Source organism: Dipodomys spectabilis, unplaced genomic scaffold (assembly GCF_019054845.1).
Source record: "Dipodomys spectabilis isolate Male_0828 unplaced genomic scaffold, ASM1905484v1 ptg000532l, whole genome shotgun sequence".
In the NCBI taxonomy this organism is placed as follows: Eukaryota; Metazoa; Chordata; class Mammalia; order Rodentia; family Heteromyidae; genus Dipodomys; species Dipodomys spectabilis.
Window position 1 is genome coordinate 239,811 of NW_024871209.1, and position 22,797 is coordinate 262,607.

The 22,797-nt window shown below is 53.8% G+C and overlaps 1 protein-coding gene across 2 annotated transcripts in view; it reads right to left on the reverse strand.

Moving 5' to 3' along the window:
• Nucleotides 1-2,352: 2,352 nt before the first annotated feature.
• Tbc1d14 (TBC1 domain family member 14) overlaps nt 2,353-22,797 on the reverse strand; it is a 54,470-nt gene continuing 34,025 nt past the window's right edge. For both annotated transcript variants that reach the window (XM_042670267.1, XM_042670268.1), the window contains 7 exons: nt 19,973-20,053; nt 18,725-18,819; nt 14,657-14,728; nt 13,977-14,105; nt 11,741-11,850; nt 6,863-7,121; nt 2,353-2,504 (listed from right to left, as the gene is read on the reverse strand). In XM_042670267.1, the coding sequence (XP_042526201.1) occupies nt 2,439-2,504; nt 6,863-7,121; nt 11,741-11,850; nt 13,977-14,105; nt 14,657-14,728; nt 18,725-18,819; nt 19,973-20,053 (812 nt within the window). In that variant the 3' untranslated portion in view covers nt 2,353-2,438. The remainder of the gene's footprint in view (nt 2,505-6,862; nt 7,122-11,740; nt 11,851-13,976; nt 14,106-14,656; nt 14,729-18,724; nt 18,820-19,972; nt 20,054-22,797) is intronic.

Below are 22,797 nucleotides of genomic sequence, written 5' to 3' on the forward strand. Positions count from 1 at the left end.
GAGGAATTGAACCCAATGCCTCATGCATGCGAGGCAAGCCCTCTACCACTGAGCCACCTTCCCAGCCCCACAGCCCTATATTTTTGATGAAAAAATCCAGGAAGCAAATTTTTATATATTCAAGCATTATAATAGAATCGAATTTTGGCCATAAAATTCAAAGAATTTTAACTAGAAACCAACAGTGAGCATAAGTAACAATTTTACATGACTTTTATTTAATAAAACCACATATTTACAATTCAAAAAGTCCTACTTTAAAACACATTACTAAATAAAATTAAAGGTGACCTGTACAAGCAATGAAAACATGATGCGTAGCAAGGGTTACCGACAGTTTTCTATCAATAAGGTGTTCAAAATAGTCAAAAACTGAGCAGTTAAAAAGTACCTTGGACGTGAATGCTGTTTCCCCAGCAGAGCTGCGGCATGGCGGCCTCGAGTCTGAAACTCAGGGGAGGTGCAGGCTCCCTTGGGTGCCCCTTGGGGTCCCGCTCACCTACACAGTGTCGACAACACACAGGAGTATGACGCTGCGTTTGCCAGAGGCCGGCGGCACCTCCGGAGGGGCCGAGCGCCCGGTGGGCCGCACCACGCCACCCCGCGGTTCCCTGAGCATGCGGGAAGAGCTGTCTGCACCTGGGTGCAGCCGGGAGTCTGGTTAAAAAAATGTCACGATGCCCACGCTTAGGTCAAATGGGTGAGGCATGGTGAGCACTGAGTTGTGAGCACTCGAGAGTTTCACAACAGCCTTCCGAACAGACTGCCCCAGGCCCTTGTCACCCACCTGTGCAAATGAAGGATGATCGTTATGTACAGTAAGAAAATATATACATCTTTTAAAGAACAGAACCGTCCACATTGTGGACCAAAACTAAGTAGGTCTGGGGGGAAGGCCAGCCCAGGGCTGGACAGTCCACTTCCCACAGGCTGCGGGGCCTGGGCTACATTCAACATCTTGATGTCTGGAATGGCTGGGTCTGGAGGCCGCTGGCTGCTGGCCAAGACAGCGCCTCCTCCAAGAGGTCAGGCTAGGCCAGCCTTGGAAGGCTGAGGCAGAAAGCGATGCCCACGGTGCCCTGCAGTCCCCTGGGACAGCCCAGGTGAGAACGTAAGGGAAAGGGGACACCAAGAGCAAGGGCACGTGGCAGAATGGGATGGAGGCTTGAAGAGGCCCGGGCTGCCACCCCCAGCGAGGGCGGATGAGCAGAACCTCACAGGCCTGCGGCAGCAGACCCGCTCTCCCGCTGCACGCGCACCGCCCGAGCCTCTCAGGGCTCCTGACATGAGGGGCTGGCTCAGGGGAGGGGGCTCATGGACAGCGTGGACGGCTGGACCGCAAGCCACACACGTCCTTGCGGCCTGAGTCTTCCGCTCTGGCCTATCAGTTCACAAAAATGACAAGGAAAGCTAGAACAAAAAAAACTCACCGATGAACTTGGGGAACTCGGGGGAGGGGCTGGTGCTGGGCACTGAGGACGCTAAGGCTGCCCAGCTGTCAGAGAAGCCGCTCGGTCCTTGGGCCAGCACGCACGCGAAGACCCTCAGAAGCCAAACGTGTGTGGCCACTGCCACTCAGGACTAACCGGGCCGTCTGTGAGACAAAGGCGGAGGGGGCCACTGCGAGAGCAAGGAGCGGCCCACCCGCTGCCTCCGACGCAGCAGGCGCGTCGCTCTCCTCTGCCCCTGCCTCTGCCTCCGAGGCTGCACAGCCCCCGGGCCTGCCTCTATTGCTGTGCTCGACGGCGCGGGCAGCGGAGCGGCCTCTGGCGCGGGCACCGAGGGCGCGCCTGCAGCCTTCCTGCTGTGATTGGTCAAGGCAACATGGTCGAATGTCAACACGAAGGTCCAGCAGGTCCCCAGGAGCTCACGAGCACCCCAGCAAGCAGCCTTAGAGGGCCCATCTTCCTTTCTGCTGTCTTTGGTGGGTAGATTTTTAAAAACAGGACCTCCAGTTCTGGAAAGATTCTCTCCATACCTACACCAGCAATTTCTTTCTTATCCAAAACAGGAGCCAATAGCATCTCCGAGGCTCCCCAGGAACATTCCTCGTGCGTCTTGGCTGAGAGACGGTAACGTACGTCCAGGCGCTTGGCATGGCAGCTTTACAACGTGGCTTGTGCTGGAGGAACGAGAGGGAGGAGACGGCCACCGCCCCGTCTTTGCCCCACATGGGAACCGTGGTGGCTGGCCTCTGCTGGTGCCAGGCCACAGTCCACAGAGCCACTTAAGGCGAAGCCCGGGTTTAATGCTTTGAATGCTGTTTGATTTAGTTTGTTTTTTAATTCTTTGAACGCCGTTTGGTTTTGTTTAAGGCCAACTCCAGCATCGGGACTCTGACAGGCAAACAGCCTGCTTTCCTGTGGCCAGTGTCAGTGTGAAAAATCACAGGTCTGCTTGGAGACCTGCCTTGCGCAGAGAGCGGGGCCGGCGCAGGCTCAGTGTCGGAGGGACGGGCTTCCTTTCTCCATCTCCCGGCTGTCTTTCTGTAGTGCAGCCAGCACCTAGAATCAAGGACAAGGTGGCTGGGGTGAACCTGCCAGGGGCCGCGGGCACAGCGTTCGCTACTCAATACTCACAACATCTGCGCCAAGGACCAGCAGCCCCTCCTGGCCAGTCCCTGGCCAACCCCGCTCTCTGCCCTCTGGGCCTCCTACCTGCATCCAGGTATCTTTCTAACACACCATCTCTGGGCAATCTACACCCATTTCCACCGGCCACAGAGCCAGCATCAGAGCAGGGGGGTGAGGCGAGGCCTGGCACTCTCCAGGCCAGCCCTCCTCCCTCCTGTGCCTTCTGCACTGTGAGCCTCCAGTGCACGCCTAGCAGGGCTCTCCCTTATCACCTCCCCGCCCCCTGGCTCCTCACTCTGCTTCCCCTGAGCTTGCACAGCCGTGCTCAACACGACTTATTCTGTGGTATTTATGCTCGTGCTGGGGCTGGAACCCAGGGCCTCCCAAACAAGCTCCATTTTTTCACTCACAGCTGGTGCTCTACCACTTGAGCAATGCTCCAGTTCTGGCTTTTCTGGTTATTTGGAGATAGGAGTCAAGGATTTGTCTGTCCCTGGCTGGCTCTAAACTGTGATCCTCAGATCTTGGCCTCACGAGTAGCAAGGACTCCCAGTGAACCACCAGCACTTGGCTGTTAACTTTTATTTGAAAATCAGATTTTACTACATGAGATTGATTGCCCAACAACAGCAGCAGAGTCACAGGCCCGAGGGGCCCATGGGGGGGGGGGTGAGGCCCCAGCTACCGTCTTTAGGCCCACACCGAGGACCCTGAAACACAGCCAGACAAGCTGGCGAGGACAAACGTACAGAAGCAACCTCCGGCGTGCAATGCTCACCTGCCTGGGCAGCCTACACTACCATCCCGAATGATCAGAGGTGAAGCAGAAACGTTGTGCATGGGTCTCACATAGGCTGTATGAAAGGAGTAACCACATATAAAAGCCCCCTCCACCTCTGAGTAAACAGGACCACCAACACTGACTTTATTTCTTTTTTCTGTGCCAGCACTGGGGCTTGAACTAAGGGCCTGGGTACTATCCCTTATCTTTTCCACTCAACACTGGCACTTTACCATTAGAACCATAGCAATACTTCTAGCCTTTTCTTTGGGGATGGGGGGGGGGGGGGGGAGATGTTAGTTGGAGAGTCTCACAGACTTTCCTGGCTGGGCTGTCTTCTAATCTAGATCCTCAGATCTGAGCTTTCTGAGTTGCTAGGGTTACAGGGGTGAGCTACCAGTGCCTAGCTATCATTGACTACTTTGAAGGAGCTCACCAGTATCTCAGACTCAAGCACAGATCTAATAGAAATGCCACTGGCCACAGTTCTCCACGACGGAACTGTGCGAACCTGTCGTTCTATTGAAAATTACGAAATGTAGCACAGGCTGCCTCTCTTCTGGACAGTCTTTCCTGATCCCTAAAATGCAAGAAGCAGCATGGTAAAATCCAGGTTTAATGCTTCCTTCTGCGCGTTAATGCACTCGTGTGCACGTGTGCCAGTAGATACAGGCGGGCTAGAGAAGGTCTCAGGTACAGAGCTCCCGCCCTTAGAAGGCACCCGGGAAGGAAGCAGTGAGAAGACCCAGAATCGTGACTATGAGGAGAGGCCTGGCTTTCTCTCCTGACTTCAGAAAACCACTATATGCCACGAGCCCGGAAGATGGCCTCCCACGGAGGCCTGTGAGCTCCATAGTCTGCCGCTGCCATCCTGACATGCTGGAGCTTGGGGAGCCAGGGCCCAGGCCTCCGTTCACACTGTGCCTTTGTTAGTTACCGAGCGGCACTCTCCTCTGCCAGCCCTGCTCATCCTGCGTGCTGCAACTGACTTACTGAAACACAATCCTCCCTTTAGCGGATGCGCTTCAATGATTCCCAGCTCTCCACAGAGACGTACAGAGCTCACCAACAGTCAACTGAGAGCGCCTTTGTAGCCCAAGAAGAAAGCGCTGTCCCTTTGGCCACCATCGCCTCCTCCTGCCACCTTCCTCCCCACCCGCGGCTCAGGGGGCCATCTATGCCCTCCCATCTCCCCACAAGCGCCTGTGTAGGTGTGTATGAAGGGACGCACTCAGTGCCCGGGCCTGGCTGCTCTCACGGAGCATGCCCATTCAAGGGCACATGGCAGCCTACCATTCCTGTTGGTGAACTCAGAAACATAACTCCAGGCTCAGGCTCGTAAGCCAGGGGAATATCTGTGGGGCCACAGCAGCATTTGTTCTCCCAACAGCCCCCAGGAGGAATGGAGCCACCAGCTAGATGAGGCACTGTGCACGGGGACAGGAGGGGCAGACGGGAGGTCAGGTGCGAAAGGGAAACCTCTGGTTAATAAAGAGGTCCTGGATTATATACCTTAGCAGGTGAAGTGTATGGTATGTACACATACCATGGTGTGCAGATTCGGTGAAGCTGCAGAAAAACACAGCCTGCCGAGAGATCAAAGAACTGTAACCTGACTGCACAGGAAGTAATCTTGCCAACAAACTTCGACTGGAGGAAGGAGTTAGGTCAATTGGCAGGACTGCAGAGGCGCCCAGGAGCAACCACCACAGGGAGCCGGGGAAGCGGGAAAGGCTGGGGACAAAGAGCCTCTTTCTTCCACAAGCAAAGGGGGCCATGGAGGGAAGGCCACGGAAGAACGTGTGCTCTATGATGACTGAAAGATCTTTCACCCACACGATACATGGACCTCATTTGGATCCTGATTCAAATAAAATGCATTAATGACACCTGAGACAATCAGAAGCATAAAAGCTCTGGGTCTGATGACAGGGAGGGCTTGTACTGGAGACAGCAGCGCAGTTATGCATGGTTTGGAGAGACAGTCACACACCCATGACACACTGCTAGGGCTTCCGCTTCTGGTCACAGGAGACTTGAGCAGAAGTGGGGCACAGCTGAACTGTGAATCATAGTTACTGCATAGTATCCCTACTCTTACTTAATTTTGCATGTATTTTACATCGTCTTCTTCCTCCTCCTCCTCCTCCACCACAGTGCCACTTCGGTTTTCTGGTGGTTTATTGGAGGTAAGAGTTCTACAAATTTCCCTCCAGGCTGGCTTTGAACTGTGATCCTCAGATCTCAGCCTCCTGAGTAGCTAGGATTACAGGTGTGAGCCACCAGTGCCCGGCTATTTTATACCTTCTTATTAATAAGCAAGTTCAATCATCAGGCTTTGTTGGCTCATGTTTGCAATCCTACCTACAGAGGAGGTGAAGACTGGAAGAATTCTGGCTTTAGGCCAGCCGTTTTTGAGACCCCACATCAATTATGGTGGTCACTCCTGTCATCCCAGCCACATGAGAAGCATAAATAGGAAGATCACTGTCTAGAGTGGCGTAGGCATAAGTTTGAGACATTATCTGAAAAATTACTATAGCAGAAAGGGCTAGGGGCATGGTTTAAGTAGTAGAGTGCCTGCATAGCAATCTAAGGTTTGTAGTTCAAACCCTAGTACTAGAAAAAAACATAATAAAATGAAGGAAGGGGAGGAAGGAAGGAAAGAAGAAAGGAAAGACAGAAGGAAGAGAGAAGGGAGGGAGGGAGGGGAACTGTCAAGAATAGGCGCAGAAGGGCTGGGAAGGTGGCTCAGTGGTAGAGCTCTTGCCTTGCATGCCCTGGGTTCGATTCCTCAGCACCACATAAAAAAAAAAGCTGGAAGTGGCGCTGTGGCTCAAGTGGTAGAGCGCTAGCCTTGAGCTGAAGAGCTGAGGGACAGCACCCAGGCCCAGAGTTCAGGTCCCACAACTGGACCAAAAAAAAAAAAAAATAGGCGCAGACTGGCATACATAGAAAATCATCAGCCTGCTCAGCTACTGACTGAGGACAACTTTGAGCACAACCAGACATCAAGAACCATGGTTGTTGTTGAACTTTTCAGTGTGCTAAAATGTGGAGCCAGCCAACACTGGGAGACCTCTGAGAAGCATGGGGAAGAATGGAGACGCAGGTCCAGGCTGGAGCCGCCCAGTCACTGCGGCTGCCAGGAAGAACTGCAGCGCGTCACAAGGGAAGACAAGGGGCGGGCGCTGGGCTTCGCCTAGGGACCATTGCCTCTCTGGGCTTCCTGAAACGGGCCAATCCCACCCACTTCCCCAAGTACAGAGCCTGCCTCAGGCACAGTCCAGGCAGGGCAGCCGGCCAGCCCTGCTGTCTGCCCCTGCAGGATTGTGATTCACCATATGGCTTCTCGTATGCAGAGAAGATGACAGCTCAGCTCTGAGGCTCCCGATGCTGCTGCGGGCAGACGGCTTTCCCACCTGTACCCACCACTCCAGCTAGCAGCCGGCACAAGACACATGGCCCCGCACACCCCTGGGTGGGAAGGAGCAGGAGACCCACGCACCTGCGCCCACTTCTTGTTGCGACTCTGCATCTGGATGGCGGCGATCGCTGCGAACACCTCCTCTGCCGGCAGGTCCTCGGGCAGCCTTGTCAGGAACTGAGCGCTGTGGATGAAGTCCATCCTGGCCAGGATGTCCTCGAACAGCTTCAGGATGCCCAGGGCTGTGCGGAAGAGGAACTCCTCCCCGTCCCGGCAGAACACATCCCACACGCGGCAGGCCAGGTCCAGGGGCAGGGACTTGCTGTACAGGGTGAAGATCCTGCGGGGAGGCGGGCGGGCAGGTTTGAGGTCCTGAGGAAGCGCTGTTCTCAGGCGACCCGGGAGGATGTGTGAGCGCAGCCCTGTGCAGACTGCAGGCTGTGCCCCAGCACTGGACACCACTGCATGCGCTCACCTCTGACAGACACCTGCCAGGCTCCTGCTGGGTAGGGCCTGGAGCTGCACCTGCCTCGCGCGGCCCGGCATCTGCCCAGGAGCCAGGGTGGCCCCTGAGTCCTAGCCTAGTAACTTCCTCTGGATAGGAGTCAGCAAGGAAGCAAAGTAAAAATGTGCCAGTTTTGGTTTGGTTTGAGACAAGATCCAGGCTGCCATGCTGCCTCAGTGGTCTGAGTACTGGGATTAAACGCACATTCCACCATGCCCAGCCTACCTAGTAGAGATGGGTATTCCCTTAAGGATTATGACATTACCAGCAGGCTATCCAGCAACCCTTTCTAACCTTCTTGGGCCCAAGGGAGACATAGGAGGCCTCACAGTTGCCCTGTCCAGGGTCCCCTCCAAAGAACAGCTGGACGCACAGTCCTCCCCGAGCTCCTGCCACGCCGGTGCTCATCACAGTGCATCGGCTGGGTTTGCCCATCACTCGCCACCCCTGCCCCTCAGGGCCTTGTCTGAGTCCAGCAGTCTTAGTGAATAAGTTCGCGCTCTGCTGTAGGAGTCACTGGTGCCGCCTCACCACCAGCACCGCCTCACTGTGAGTGGCAGCTCCCAGTAGCTTCCCGCCCCGGCCAATCCTTCTGGCAGTGGCTTCCCTACAGCCCTCAGCCTTCCTCCCTGGCTCTTCCAGAGTTGGCACTGAGCTCTGATGCACCTGACTTCAGGTGCAGGGCTCAGCTAAGGGCTGACCCGGCCAGGAGTTACTGCCCCTAACCCCTCCCTGCGTGCCTCCTGGCCTGCTCCGTGAGGCCTGCTGTGACCAGCAGGATCTTCCCTGCAGGCCTCTGCACTGGGCTCAAGCCCGCACACAAGTACAAAGCCAGGCAGGAGCACTCCACACTGTCCTCAGTGCAAACCTTCCAGGAAGGCGTACTGCACGGGTCACCCGGCCAATGGAACCGTGCGGGGACACAAACCCAGACCACCGGGTGCCTCAGGCTGTGCAAGGCACTGCAGAAGCAACCATGAGCCCAGCCTAGGACCTGGCCAATGAGCTCCCCTGTCTCATTTTACTGAGGTTCAGAGCCTGCAGACAGATGATACATCCCAAGACCCCGAGTGGCCTCTAATAGGTGAACATGATTTAAAGCCACCTGTGATGCTGTTACACCACATACTCGCAAGGCAGACCACAGCCACAGGCCCAGGACAAGCCCCTGACAAGTCCTCAGTCTGGGTTTCTTCATAGTTCAAAACCAGAAACTGTCATCATTTGGCCTAAAATATATGGTTCAAGAAAGTTCAGAGCCGGGTGCCAGTGGCTCACGCCTCTAATCCTAGCTACTCAGGATGCTGAGATCTGAGGATCTTGGTTCAAAGCCAGCCTGGGCAAGAAAGTCCGTGAGACTCTTATCTGCAATTAACCACTCAGAAAACCAGAAGTGGTGCTGTGACTCAAGTGGTAGAGTGCTAGCCTTGAGCTGAAGAGCTCAGGGACAGTGCCCAGGGCCAGAGTTGAAGACTCATGACAGATAAAAAAAAAAAAAAGAAGAAGAAGAAGAAGAAAGTAAGTTCAGAGAGATCTTGTGCTGACATCAGACTGGGCTCTCAAGCCTAGAAAGGGACCCCCCAGGATCAGATGTGCCCCAGCCTGGGCACTGGCCACCCACAGGCCAACCCTAAGCAACAGAAGTGCTTCGCAACTCTCTGACCGCATCAGGAGCATGAAGTGGACACCACGGAATAGGGCTGGTGCCGGAGAGGGGAGGGCTCTGAGGCAGAGAAGGGGTCTTCCGACCCTTCATCTGTGTGCTGCAACTGGGCTAGGCACAGCCCGCCAGGCCCTGCTGGGGAGAGAGGCTCCATTCAGCAGTAGCTGTTCTGGCCCGGGACCTCTCACATGCCATGGGAGTACAGCTCACGCACACAACACTCAAGGCAGGACCCCAGCCCACGTAGACACTGGGTGGGGAGCTGCAGGGGCCGCCTCTCTTGCAGACATGGGACACCTGCTTCCAGACACTGTTTCCCAGGCATCTACCTCTAGGCGAGGCCCGAGCAAACCTTTTCCCTCCTCCAAAGGCCTCTCAGCACCCATTAGAGCCTGGACTACTGCAAGTGTGGTGTCTCAAGCCTGTAATCCTAGTCATTGGGAGGTGGGGGGGGGGGGGGGTTGATCAGGGGATCATAGTTCAAGGCTAGCTGGCCACAAAGTATATGACTCTATCTCAACCAATGGCTAGCTACTGTGACGTGAGCCTGTCATCGGGGAAGCACAAATAGGAGCTCACAGTCTAGGCCAGCCTGTGTATCTATAGTGAGACCCTACCTTGAAAATAACCACCACAGGGCTGGGAAGGTGGCTCCGTGGTAGAGTGCTTGCCTTGCATGCCTGAGGCCCTGGGTTCGATTCCTCAGCACCACATAAACAGAAAAAGCCGGAAGTGGCGCTGTGGCTCAAATGGTAGAGCGCTCGCCTTGAGCTGAAGAGCTGAGGGACAGCGCCCAGGCCCAGAGTTCAGGTCCACGACCGGCATAAAAAAATAAAATAAAATAACCACCACAAAAAGGGGCTGGAGATGCAGGTCAAGCGGTACAGCGCCTGCCTGCAAGCATGAGGCTAACCTCCGCAGAGGGCGGCTCTGCTCCCGTCACACACGTCCCGTTCCCACAGGGCCATACACCTGCAAGTCAGGTGAAAAAGGCTCAAGATACTATTGGCCTTCAACAGAACCCTACGGCTCCAGCAGGGCAGTGCTCAGTAGGTGGCGTAGCGGCCAGAGCCCTGGGCTGGCTGCCATCCCTGACGTCCCCCGCACCTTCCTCCAGAGCTGGGTTCTAAGCCTCAGGGATCCAAGGGGTCAGGGTTCACGGCCAAGTAAGTAGTATCGAGGCAGGCTGGGCGTGGTGGCTCCTGCCTATAATCCCAGTTGGGTGAGAGGCAGAGGTAGGCGGACTGCAGTCCAAAGTCGATCAGGACAATAGTGTGAGACTCTATCTGAAAAATAAACTGAAGGGAACTGTCCTTGAATTCAAACCCTAGTACTGACAGGGCAAGCAATGTAAAATGGTTGCAAGGGGATGCCTTGCGATAAGCCCTCATCCGGGTACACTGCCCTAGAACAGCCCGGAGTCTGGCCGAGCACCCCACCTTCAGCCGGGCCTGCTGCCCAGCTGCCTCCTCTCCCACAGCCTGGAGTTGGGCTCCACCTCTACCTAGCGCTTGGCCGCAGCCTGGCAGTGGAGCCGGAAGGATCTCAGGTGAAGACGGGAGCACCTGGAATGTTCTGAACGCTCTGCAGCGCTGCACTATCAGGGGATTGGACCATTCTTGGACGATGCTTGGACTTTATCGTCAAGAGGCTTCTTGCCTCCTGAGGAGAGTGAGGTGAAAACCCAAGCCAGCCAGCGACTCTGGCCTCCCCACCGTGGCTCTGTTTGCTCTTAGTGCTGAAATCCAGAAAACTCTCTCAGGATGCGGCCGCTCTGAAAAGCCAGTCGTCAGGGTCATCACATGAGAAAGCAGCAGGGAGGACTTCCCACCCTCACCAAGATCACGAGGCAGCGTGGGAGACGCCGGGCGTGGTCGGGGCCACGGGGACCCTGAGACACGTCCACCGTGTGCCCACGGCACGCACACATCTCCAGACACACCGGGGAGTGGCAGCACCCACTTTCTCAGCAGCAACAACCGCTCCGCACAAAGACGTGCCTGGTCCACAGCACAGAATCTCCACAGCCTCTTATTCATGGGTCAGGGGGCCTCTACAGGTCCCCCAAAGCACCTCTAAACCAAAGTCCCAAAGCCCAATCTGTTGCCTGTGCTTCTGGTCCCAGCTGCGGCCCCAGCAATCCCTCGCTGGCCAACGTTTGAGTGAACCAAGATCCTCAGGCAAGTCCACACGGCGTCCCTGGACCTGCCCATGCCACCACTGCCCACTCACCACCTGCTTCTGCTTTCCCTCCTTGGTCTCTGTGCCTACTAGGCCGCTTGAAACTCACCTGGGCCCCACACAAGCCATCAACCATCCCCCACAGCCTAAGCCCTGCCAGAGCCCTCAGCAAGGCTCCTGACACCCGTGTGGCCTGCCCTCCCAGACTCCCCTCTGACAACCTCGGCCCACCTCCACCCCAGCCCAGCCACCATCACCCCTGCCAACCCTCGAGGCCTCGTGCTGCTTCTTACCCATCCACCTGCTCAAGTCCCACGTCCCCTCATGGACTCTGGTCCCCTTCCCTCCCTCTGGACTTGTGTCCATTCCCAGACAGCACCCGGGCCTACTGGACAGCACAGTGTCTGCGGCACACACCTCGTCCACACACAGCCTCGGCTGGCAGGCAGGTTCTGTGTCCTGCTCATCACCCCCTCTGAGCCCCAGGTGGGCAGGGCAGGAGCAGGAGAACAGAGAGAGCCTTGCAGGAGGCTCAGAGGGAGGGGCAGGGAGGACCAACAGAGCCGGAGGACGAGAAAACGCTCTAAACACTATGGAAACTCACGCTTACCAATCAATTAGGTAGATGTCTGGAGTCAAGTTGTTCTTCTTGAAATGCGCAAATAGTTTTGGCAAATTTTCTTCAAAGAAAACCTCAAATGCAGCAAAATAAGTCAACATCTAGGAAGATAATGTGAAATACACGAATGAGGTAATTAATCAGCCCAAGTTTCCCATCAACCGAAGTCAGGATGCTTCCTTTACACCTTTAGACTCAACCGCTGCTTCTGGTGGAGAGGCTGCGCATTGGAATGCCGATCCACTGGGGGCATGCCCACCCCGACATCTGGTTATTCCTTCAGTTTCTAGAAAGGGAAGCTGAAACTGGCTAAGCACTGGTGCAGGGCAGGGCTGGGACCTGAACTGGGGCCTGTCCCAGGGCAGGGTGGCAGGCTCACGCTCACCTAAAGCCAGCTGCCAGCCCCTAGCGCTCCCAGCAGGAAGGCAGGCTGGAGTCTGAGGGAAGCCAAGTACTCCAGGTCAATGTGCGGACCATGGTGGGGGGCTGGGGGGGGCTCCCCGCTGAAGGGGAGCACCTGCACCCAGGGGGGCCAGGGCCGTGGCACGGCTCACCCCCACCCGTGGTGCACACAGGCAGATCACTCATCTTCATGAAGGGCTGCACTATGGACGAGTGGTCTGTCCCCCCTCCCCCCGCCCAGGAGCAGGCACCAACGTGACTGCTGCAGCGGTTGGAGGAGGCTGGCTTGTGAGCACTGTACGCAGGACCATCTGGCCTCGGTCACTGTGCCACTGGAAGGAACCTGCCCCAACCAGACTCACTCGAGCTCCCAATTCTGCCTTCTCCTTAAAAAAAAATCAACTAAAGTGACTAAGGACAGTTTTTTTGTTTGGTTTGCTGATGCTAGGGCTTGACCTCAGAGCCTAGGCTCTATCCCTTAGCGTTTTCACCCAAGGCTTGTGTGACTTTTGCTGGTTTATTGGAGATAAGAGTCCTGTGCCAGGCAGGACGGAGCGTCTCCTGTGAGACCCTCCTGCCAGGCAGGACTTTAATTCCCGTCCGCGTCCCCGTCCCCTCGGCTCCACTTTAGCCTGCTTTCCTCCTCACAGGGACAGCTGACAGGGCAGTGGCCAGCTCTGCATAACGCCTTGTCTGTAACTGGAACTCTCAGATAGATTCCTACAGGCAGAGCTGTGTGCCAGTGCTGCCTACAGCTTCTCAAACATAACGTCACATCCCCGTCCCACGCAGCCCTGCTACCTCACACTCTGCTTACGGCCACAGTTAGGCTGCAGTTCCTGAGAAGGGGCACTCGCAGTCCTGAGGTCATGGAGGGGAGGAAGCACCCCCAGCTGAAGGAAGCTATTAGATCGCTTGGGTCCTAAGATTGGTAACTATCGGAAAACCAGGGCCATGTGGTTTAAAAGCTGATAGAGCCATTGAATTGGAGGCTCCAGAAAGAGCAAAGGCTGAGGAACTACAGCAGACCTGACCTCGGCTCCTCCCCACTCCTGAGGCCTCTGAGAGCAGTCACCACCCCCTCTGAGTCTCCTTGTCATCTGGACCACTCTAGAACTCAGCTACAGAGCGTGTAGGGCCTTCCCAGGGCAGAGACCATGGACAGCAGCTCACTAAGCAAGCTGCGGCCTTCAAACAAAGGCAAAGGAGCACAGTCCTCATCCTTTTTTTTGTGTCAGCCGTGGGGCTTGAACTCTGGACCTGGGCACTGTCCCTCAGGCTCTTCAGCTCAAGGCGAGCGCTCTACCACTTGAGCTACAGCGCCACTTCCGGTTTTCTGGTGGTTTAGTGGAGATAAGGGTCTCACGGTCTCTCCTGCCCGGGCTGGCTTTGAACCGCGATCCTCAGATCTCAGCCTCCAGTAGCTAGGATTACAGGCGTGAGCCACCAGCGCCCGGCTAGTCCTCATCCTTTAGCCTGCGCTTGAGCTGAGTTCTGACACCATGTGTGCTGCTGCTTTAATTGACAGAGCCTGAGTCAACTCCAGTGCTAGCGTTCCTGACGTGCAGCACCTGTGGCTGCAGAGCTGCTCTCCTCCTCCCTAGTAAAAAGAGCAGTCTACAGGAGCACTGTCTTTCTCCAGAATGCACCGACACGTTCATCCACATGGCTACTGACCATGTGCTTACATACTGAAGTTCAATACAGCATCCAAATAACCCTCTACCTTACAGAGGGCTCCAAATACGTCTTTGTGGAAGAAAACCACGCAGTCTCCCCTGAAAAGACAGAATGACCCCAGGGCGTGCACACAGAACATACTCACAAGGCTATGGTCCACTCGGAAAAACGCCATTTGACAGGGTTTATTCAAAAGATTAGAAAAAGCAATAAAGGCATCTGCAGTATCTAGGTTCAAGATCAACACTGCGGCTATAAAGGACATACCCTGAACCTGAGGGAGGAGAGAAAGGCATGTTAACCAAAGCAGACACAAGATCAGGGCGGTGCTTTCATTCATCCAACACCCGCACTGCCAGGCCTGCAGCCATCCCTCACCCCCCCCCAAGGCTCAGCTGCCAGCCGTCAATTCCAACCGCGAGCACTGCTCCACCTCTGCTCTGCTCTCCCCGGCCACACCCCTGTGGAAAACCACAGCCCAAACCGGCTAGGCCCTCTGCACTTGAGACACGTGCTGCAAACGCTGCATCTTGGTGTTTAATGCATGCACATACATCTGCTCGGCCACAGAAGGGTGGTTACTGCTAAAGGCTTTGCTGATTTAATGTTGGGGAAAATGCATGCACAATGTGATGTCACTTCCCGTGACAGCACGATGACGCAGGTCAGCCAAGCCAGCCTGTGTCTGTGAGGAAACGGAGTCTCCCCGGAGACGCTCCGTGCTCCTTAACATTGGGTGACGTCGGAGGCGAACAGGAGCTGGGCAACATTTTGACCTTCTTTGTAGATGATACCATTATGCAATATTGAAAAAATGTCACTTACATAGCCCACATCTGGTCGGTAACAAGTATAAGCGCCCAAAATACTGTGCAACATGTCATGATATGGACCACCCTAGAAGGAGCGACAGCAAACAACACATGCGTGAGGACAGTTAGTCTCCAAAGGCATCACTGCTATGGCTGCAGCCACCGCGGCCGCCACCGGCTACCACTACTGGGAGGAACCTGCCAAGCACCATGCCAGCAGCTCTGTATGTATTAGGCAGTGTAATAAATTAACTCCAGTGAGGAGGCTCCTTGGGAGAAAGCTGGCCGGTCAGCTAGGTGTGAGCCTAGGTCAGTGCTCCTGCCTGCTCAGACCCCACATTCCCCATGCTCCCCGTGGGCCTTTCCGTCTCCCTTCCCCCACCTCTGTTTCCAGGGGGCACACAGATTCTGTTTCTGTTCTTTTGTCAGTTGTGGGGCTTGGAACTCTGGGCCTGGCACTGTCCCTCAGCTCTTCAGCTCAAGGCTAGCGCTCTACCACTTGAGCCACAGTACCACTTCCAGTTTTCTGGTGGTTCATTGGAGATAAGAGTCTTATGGACTTTTCTGCTCGGGCTGGCTTTGAACCCCGATCCTCAGATCTCAGCCTCCTGAGTAGCGAGGATGACAGGTTTGAGCCACCAGTGCCCAGCTACAGCTTCTGTTTTGTTTTAGACATCCTCCCAGGTCTCCAGCCCTCCAACATTTCCATTTATTCCTATAATGCTTCCAAAAGAACAGATGTGATTTTCCCACCTAATCAAGCACAGAAGAAAACCCAGAGCCACACCACGCTGCCAGCATGCTAGAAGATGCTACCTAGGGACTAGCTGGGCCAAATCAAACACCTACTGTCCACATCGACCTCATGCTTGTTGAGCATGGATACAGGCATTCTGGGAGGGGCACTGGAAGTCATCCCACAGGTGACCTGGTGCTTATAAAGGAACACAGGGACCAGACTAGTGTATCTGAGGTACAGAAAAGCCAAGTGAGAGAAAAGATACTTTCAAATCACAGGCGGACGAGAGAGGAAAAAACAGCACTAACCTAGAGTCAGGAGTAAGGCAGTGGTAGAGCAGACCACCAACCCACAGCCTGGAGGGGCGGGTGTTAGAGCCACCAACCTAGTGCCTGGAGCGGGGCGGGAGAGCCCGGGGCCAACCTGGAGCCTGAAGCGGCTACCCCCAGGCGAATCTGCCCATGACTAAGGGGAAGGAGGGCACTGATCATTTCTTGACGCTCAATGTCTTGATGGAAGGGATTTTCCACCACTCTAACTGGTGTAAGCAGACCCAGCTCCTCACTCTAGATGCCCCCAACTTACTACAGACACCCCATTCCTTTGGAGCCCTAAGATTGAGTATGACTCACTCAATATGAGGAGTCAATATGAGACGGAAAAAGCCTCATGCAAAGGGGTTTGAAAGAGGCAATCCCGACACCTCCACCAACCCCCAAAAGGACCCCAGAGTGCCTGCCCTGCATCGGAGCCTACCCTCTGCTTCTAGAGGGGCTGCCTGGGAGCCCTCCAACCAGCAGCTGAGAGCTCAGTCACAGGACACGTTCCAGCAGCAACCTCCAGAATGGAGGTCGGGAGCTCGGCTTCTGCAGGGCCTTTGCAGGCTCTGAGGGCAGGGGGCGGTCACAAGGACCCCAGAACCATGCCTATCACACAGCAGGAGTATTTGGGTAGAGCCGCCCAGCTGTCATCTGAGTCCCTCTTGCTGTCCCCCCCATATCTGAGCGCCTTACAGGCCCTTCATCTCTGGCTAGATTCAGCTGTCTTCTGGTTTCGTGTTCACCAGGTATGTAACATTTAAGCAGCACCAGCGGAGCAGTGCTGTGTCACCTGCTGCCAGCCTCTCCTGAGGCTGCCACCCTCAATCCTAGTCACAGATAAGCAAACGAAGGCTGTAAAGCTAGCAGGGAGGAAGGCAAGCTGGGATTCAAACCCAGATCTGTCTGAGATCAAAAGGAAAACCCATTTATCAAGCCACATGTTGAGGCCCCTCCAGGACTAATGAGGAGGGACAAAAATCTCTCCATGTGGGGTGGGGGAAGCTCAGGAAGAGCAAGCCTTTCCTCCCTGAGAGTAGCTGGGAGCAACTCTGAAACTAGGGGACTCCGAAGCATGGCTTGGTCTGAGGCCTGAGGAAATGAACGGCCTGTGTGGGGAAAGATGTCAGAAGTCTCTCTGTAAGGAAGTCTGGGAAGCTGGCTCCCCAGCAGAGGCAACCACTTCTTAAAGCTAGGGCCAGACCTCCAGGTAGCTTTGTAGTCTTCTCTTCTGCAATGATTCCTGAAAAACCAAAAACCAAATGTTTGCAGCTGGGTTGGAACACAGAAGGAAGAGCGTAAGAGCACCCAGGAGGTACCCTGGGTCCTCACCTTACAGAGCGCTAGACCTGGACACAGTGAAAGCAGAATACCCCAGCTGGGGACCAGTGGCTCACGCCTATAATCCTAGCTCTACTCAAGAGGCTAAGATTTGAGGATCAAGGTTCAAAGCTAACCTAGGTAGGGAAATCCATGAGACTCTTAACCACCAGAAAACCAAAAGTGGGGCTATAGCTCTAAGTGGTAGAGCACTAGCCTTGAGCAAAAGAGCTCCAGGCCTTGAGATCAAGCCACATGACCAACAATAACAAAAAAGCTAGAAGTGGAGTTGTGGCTCAAGTGGTAGAACACCAGCCTTGAGCACAAAAACCAAGGGACAGGACCTGGAAGGAAGGAATACATAGCTTCCATGGGCAGGAGCAAATGGGAAGAGGGAGTAATGCAGAACCAAGACACCATATTACCAGGATGTGGCACCTGCTCGGCACACAGGCTGTTACATCACCTTCTAAAGGCAGCATCTGACAGCAACATCCACAGCACTCTAAGTAAAGCACCTCCTGTCCTTCCTTCCTGTGGCTCAGGCCATGATGCCAGCCCCATGTCAGCCCCCAGAGCTCTGCCTCAAGTGCTCTCAGTGCCGTTCCTGCACCCACAGCTGACTCCCACTCCCAGCAGAGCAGGCTCTCCGTGGGGGCTATGCTGACTGACCTGAGCCCTCTCTGCTCATTCTTCGCAGGGAATTCCCTGACCAGTGTTGTCCCATGCTCCTGACCTGTTCTGCTTCTCCCTGCATGTTTTGCATTCCCTGTGAGACCAACAGTAAACCTAGCCCAAGCACCTCCCAGTGGAGGATGGTGCTTCCCTGGCGCTGTCAACAACCAGATCCCTGCAAAACAAGTCTAGACTTGGGTCAGACCTGTGTGTTCATTCAGCAATCACTGAATCTACTAGCCCTCTTTAGTCCATTTCTTAGCAGTAAGCTGTCGGGGGGCAGGGCACCCTAGTCAGACTGGACATTCCAAGACTGCTCTAGGGCAAGGAAGTGAGTGGAGGCAGGCAGGAAGCAGGAGGCAGGAGGAAGGCTGCTATAGTACCCCACAATGACAAGATTCTCATGTGAGAGAAGGTAGAGAGCGCATAGAAGGGACAGAGTAGAGGCTCTGGAACACAGCTAGCAACGCACTAGTTCTGACTGGAGAGGGATCAAGGCAGACTCTTGGGTGGATGTCCACCGGCTCAAACTGAAGGTCCGCTCTGCTAGGACTCTAAAACCTCCTGCTGGCAGCCTGGGCTGTGCTCAATGGCCCACGGGAGCCATCCAAAGAGATGTCATCTCCGCCCTGAGGCCTATAGCTGGCTTCTACCCCAATGGCGTCCACGCTCTAGTCCAGCAGCTTAGAAGCCCCATTATCTTGGCTCTGCCGCTCCCCATGGAGTGTGAGCTGTAAGACCTCCTTTCCCCTGGTTTGCTGCCCTGGCCCCTGTGAGACCACATCTGATGGCTTTCTGAGCACACGGACCCTTCTGCACCACGGCACAGGACAGAACCAGCCATTCAAGCAGAGGTACTGCCACCACACCGCTCACAAAGGACCCCGCTACACTGACTTCACGTCCAAAAGAACAGCAGTACTATCCACCCTACTCTCCCCAAACTACCCTGCAAACCTGATTACAAATCCATGCAGCTCCAATGAGGAATTGTAGACAAATACACTTGCAACATACCACTGCCACTTACTTGCTGGAAGATGCAGAGATTAGGGAATGTTCTAGAAATGTCCAGTTTAATAAGCTCCAGACTGGCCTCTCTGTCTGCTGCAGAAAACCCGGCATCTGTGAAAAGATGGAGAGTAGCGACACTGCTTGGAGCACACATGGGACTAGGCCTATAGCGGTCCAAAAGTTTTGCTTCGGTTAGGAGGAAAAGTACAAGAGCACTACCGCGCAACACGGTGGTTAATTATGCATATTATATTCCCCAAAATGCTAGGCAAATGGATGCACTCTCAACATAAAATTTTAACCATGCAAGGTAATATATATGTTAACTAGCTAGATTTCCTCATCCCACATGTAAATATGCTTCCAAACATGATGAATGCAAGAGACACTTATATTGTCACCAACAAATAAAACGGAATAAAAATGAAAGCAGAGAGCTGAGTGCTGTAATCCTAACTACTTAGGAGGCTGAAGATCTGAGGATTGTGGTTTGAAGCCAGCCTGGACAGGAAAGTCCATGAGACTCTTACCTCCAATTAACCACCAGAAAACAGAAGTGGAGCTGTGGCTCAAAGTGGCAAAGTGTTAGCCTGGTGTAATATTTCTTTTTTTTTTTTGGGTCAGTCGTGGGGCTTGAACTCTGGGCCTGGGCGCTGTCCCTCAGCTCTTCAGCTCAAGGCGAGCGCTCGAGCTACAGCGCCACTTCCGGTTTTCTGGTGGTTTATTGGAGATAGGAGTCTCACGGTCTCTCCTGCCCGGGCTGGCTTTGAACCGCGATCCTCAGATCTCAGCCTCCTGAGTAGCTAGGATTACAGGCGTGAGCCACCAGCGCCCGGCTGGTGTAGTATTTCTAACATTCATGACTAGCCGTTGTTTTACATTTCTTTGACTTTCAACAGCACATAGGGCAGTATTTTAAAAACCCTCAGAAAGCCGATTTCTTGACCAGAAGACATGGTCATTCTTGTGCCTGGTGTGGGGCCTCTCTGCCTCTCAGGAGCAGACTCAATGATCCAGGCACCAGGCTACCCTATTGAGAATGGCCTGCCCAGAAATGGTAGTGGCTATGAGCTGACCTCCTGTGTGTTAGAGCACAAACCTCGGACAGGGGTGGGTTCTGTTGTTCAATTCCCTTTCAAAACAAACCTTCCCATGAGACACCATAGGAGTCCACCCTACAGTTATGCAAGCTTTGCTTGGGGGGGCTAAGTGGGAGGGGTTAACTGCCTACGTCTGCAGCACCGAGTCTCCCTGTGGTCTGTACCTTCACTCTCCACTTCTGAACCTCCTGTGCTGAGGGACCGCCACCGCTCCTTGGCCCGGGCCAGACAGATGTCAAAGAGTTCTGGAAGAAAAACCAGAGAGTGAATCTCATATTAGCATCTGTCCCCAGAACCCCAAAGAATACATAACTATTTCCTTCAAACGTAGGAGACTTGAACAACTCCTCCTGACTCAGCCTGCAAGTCCTTTTTATTACTGAGAGGCACAGGCACACACAGAGAAAGAATACACATGCAGCCTGGCACGGTCTTCTTGACATAGCCCATCCACAGTACGGTGCTCGGATTCACTGGGCTGGGTAATGCCTCTCCCAGGATATGAGGGCTCTTTCTCACCTGTGTCTACAGCCAATACCCCAGACAGAGTCAGAGCAAATGAGGTGTATCTGGCTGACAGGCGGGGCAGGCAGAGGAAGCAGCAGCAGCGTCTGGTTTCCAAGTCCTAATTCTAATTCAATCCTGAATGCTGCAATCCCCAAAGACAACAGCCTCTAAAATCCTAAAACATGTAATTCTCTAAGAAAAACATTTAAAAACTTCTTTGAAGACATGTATATTTTTAAGAGAATTTAGTTTAGAAAAGCATAAAAACAACAAAATACTTTAAGGCCACTATATAATGAAGTAGGCAGAAATGTTTTTGTAAGCATACTCAGGAGTCCTAAGGGCAGCCACATGAGTATGACACATAGAAGCAGATGAACAATGTTCATACAGAAACCCACTGAGAAGTGAAATGCATAACACACTGAGCTCTGTAATTCAAACACAGAGGCAGACTGCCTGAGCCTTTTGACAAAGATTAAAAATCAAGGTGGGCCCAGAGCTGGTGGGACATGTCTACAATCCTAGCTTCTCAGGAGGGTGAGATCTGAGGATGCAGCTTCAAAGCCAGCCTAAGCAGGAATATCCATGAGACATTCAGCTCCAATTTACCACCAAAAAGCCAAAAGTGGAGCTGTGGCTCTAGTAACAGACTGCTAGCCGTAAGCAAAAAAGCTAAAGAACAGCACCTAGGCCCTGAGTTCAAGCCCCAGTACTGGCACTAAAAGGACATGCCATGCTACCTTCTTGGCAGACTTCCTACTCTTGCTACTGAAGTGAGGCAGGGTAAGGAATGCCCAAGACATAGAGCTGGCAGAGAGAAGCATCGGGTCAGTCTGGGAATCTCTGCCATCTGTAGAATCCGCTTTCCAGCTGCTCTTCTAAACGGTGGCTTGTGAACAGTTCAGTGACCCATGCTTACAAGTCTCATGGCCTCCCGTATATCCACGTCCTGTGCTGCTTTTTTTTTTTTCCGGTCAGTCATGGGGCTTGAACTCTGGGCCTGCTCAAGACGAGCACTCTATCACTTGAGCCATAGTGCAACTTCCAGTTTTCTGAGTGGTTTATTAGAGATAAGAGTCTCACAGACTTTCTTACCCCAGCTGGCTTTGAACCATGATTCTCAGATCTCAGTCTCCTGAGTACGTAGGTTTACAGGCATGAGCCACCAGCACGGGCTCCTGTGCTGCTTTTTACTAGACCCATCTCCCAGGCCACTGGGGGCTTCCAGTGCCCCTGATCTTGATGCTGCCCAGCTCCTAGATGTCCTGGCTACTAGAGACCATGAGCTAATCACTGAGATATGAAGTGAAGCTACCCAAAAATGCTCACTTTATTTTTTTCCTTTAACTTTCGAAAAATGAAGCAGAGTACATCTGCCTTCAGGGCCAACCCCGCTATTTTATTACAGTGTAATGATAATTCCAGTACACTATTAAAAGCCACTAGGTAAAAATCTTGATGAATGGCCCCATCTACCTTGCAAAATCTGAGCCAGCCTGCGGTGGCAGGAGGGCATGGTTACGGAATGTAACTTCCTGTCATCATAACACAGAAGCCAAGGGTTCATGGAACAATTGTGGCATCCTGAGCTGGTGGGGGCAGCAGGGAGGACCTCCGTGTGCCCCAACTTCCAGGAGGTAACCTGTGCTGCTATTTGGTAGGTGGATATAAAGGGCTATGTGGCCTGTGACCACCAGGGATCTTTGTTCCAAGTGAAGAACTTGACCCTGGGAGGCACAGAGGCTGGTGGTCTCAGGGCAAAGCCAGCCCAAGTGTCAGGGCTAACCCCTCACATAGGAGGTGCCTGCTTCACTGGCAAGGCCACTGGCACGCACCACACCAAGGGTTATTATACCTTCTTCCCACACCCCTAACTCCAATTCAAAGTACCAGCCTGACTTGCGCAGAATTTTTTTGTTGCTGTTGTTGTTTTGTGGATTATGGGGCTTGAACTCTGGTCCTGGGCGCTGTCCCTCAGCTCAAGGCTAGCGTCCACCACCTGAGCCACAGTGCCACTTCCAGTTTTCTGGTGGCTTATTGGAGTTTCACAGCTTTTCCTGCCTGGGCTGGCTTTGAACCGCAATCCTCAGATCTCAGCCTCCTGAGTAGCTAGGATTACAGGCGTGAGCCACCGGCGCCCAAATGGGAGTAAAGTTTTAAAAGTCCTACTAGTTTCAGTTTCACCAAGTTTCCAATTACACAACCACAAACAAGGCAAACTGCGATGCTCTCAAATCAGAATTCATACTTCAGAATCCTCCAGGTCTGGAATGGGAACCCTGGCTCCTCCCATACTGGGATATAGTACCTAACTCTTCCAGGATGGTAAAGTGTCTCAACAGGAAAACTAGGTCATCAAGACCTGCCCAGAAGGGTCACACTCCGTGCCACGTAAGAGATAAAAGGAAGAAATGGGAGATGAGACGCAGCACTCAGCAATCAGACCCCCAGATCACTGTCTGAAGCTAGTGCAGAGAGG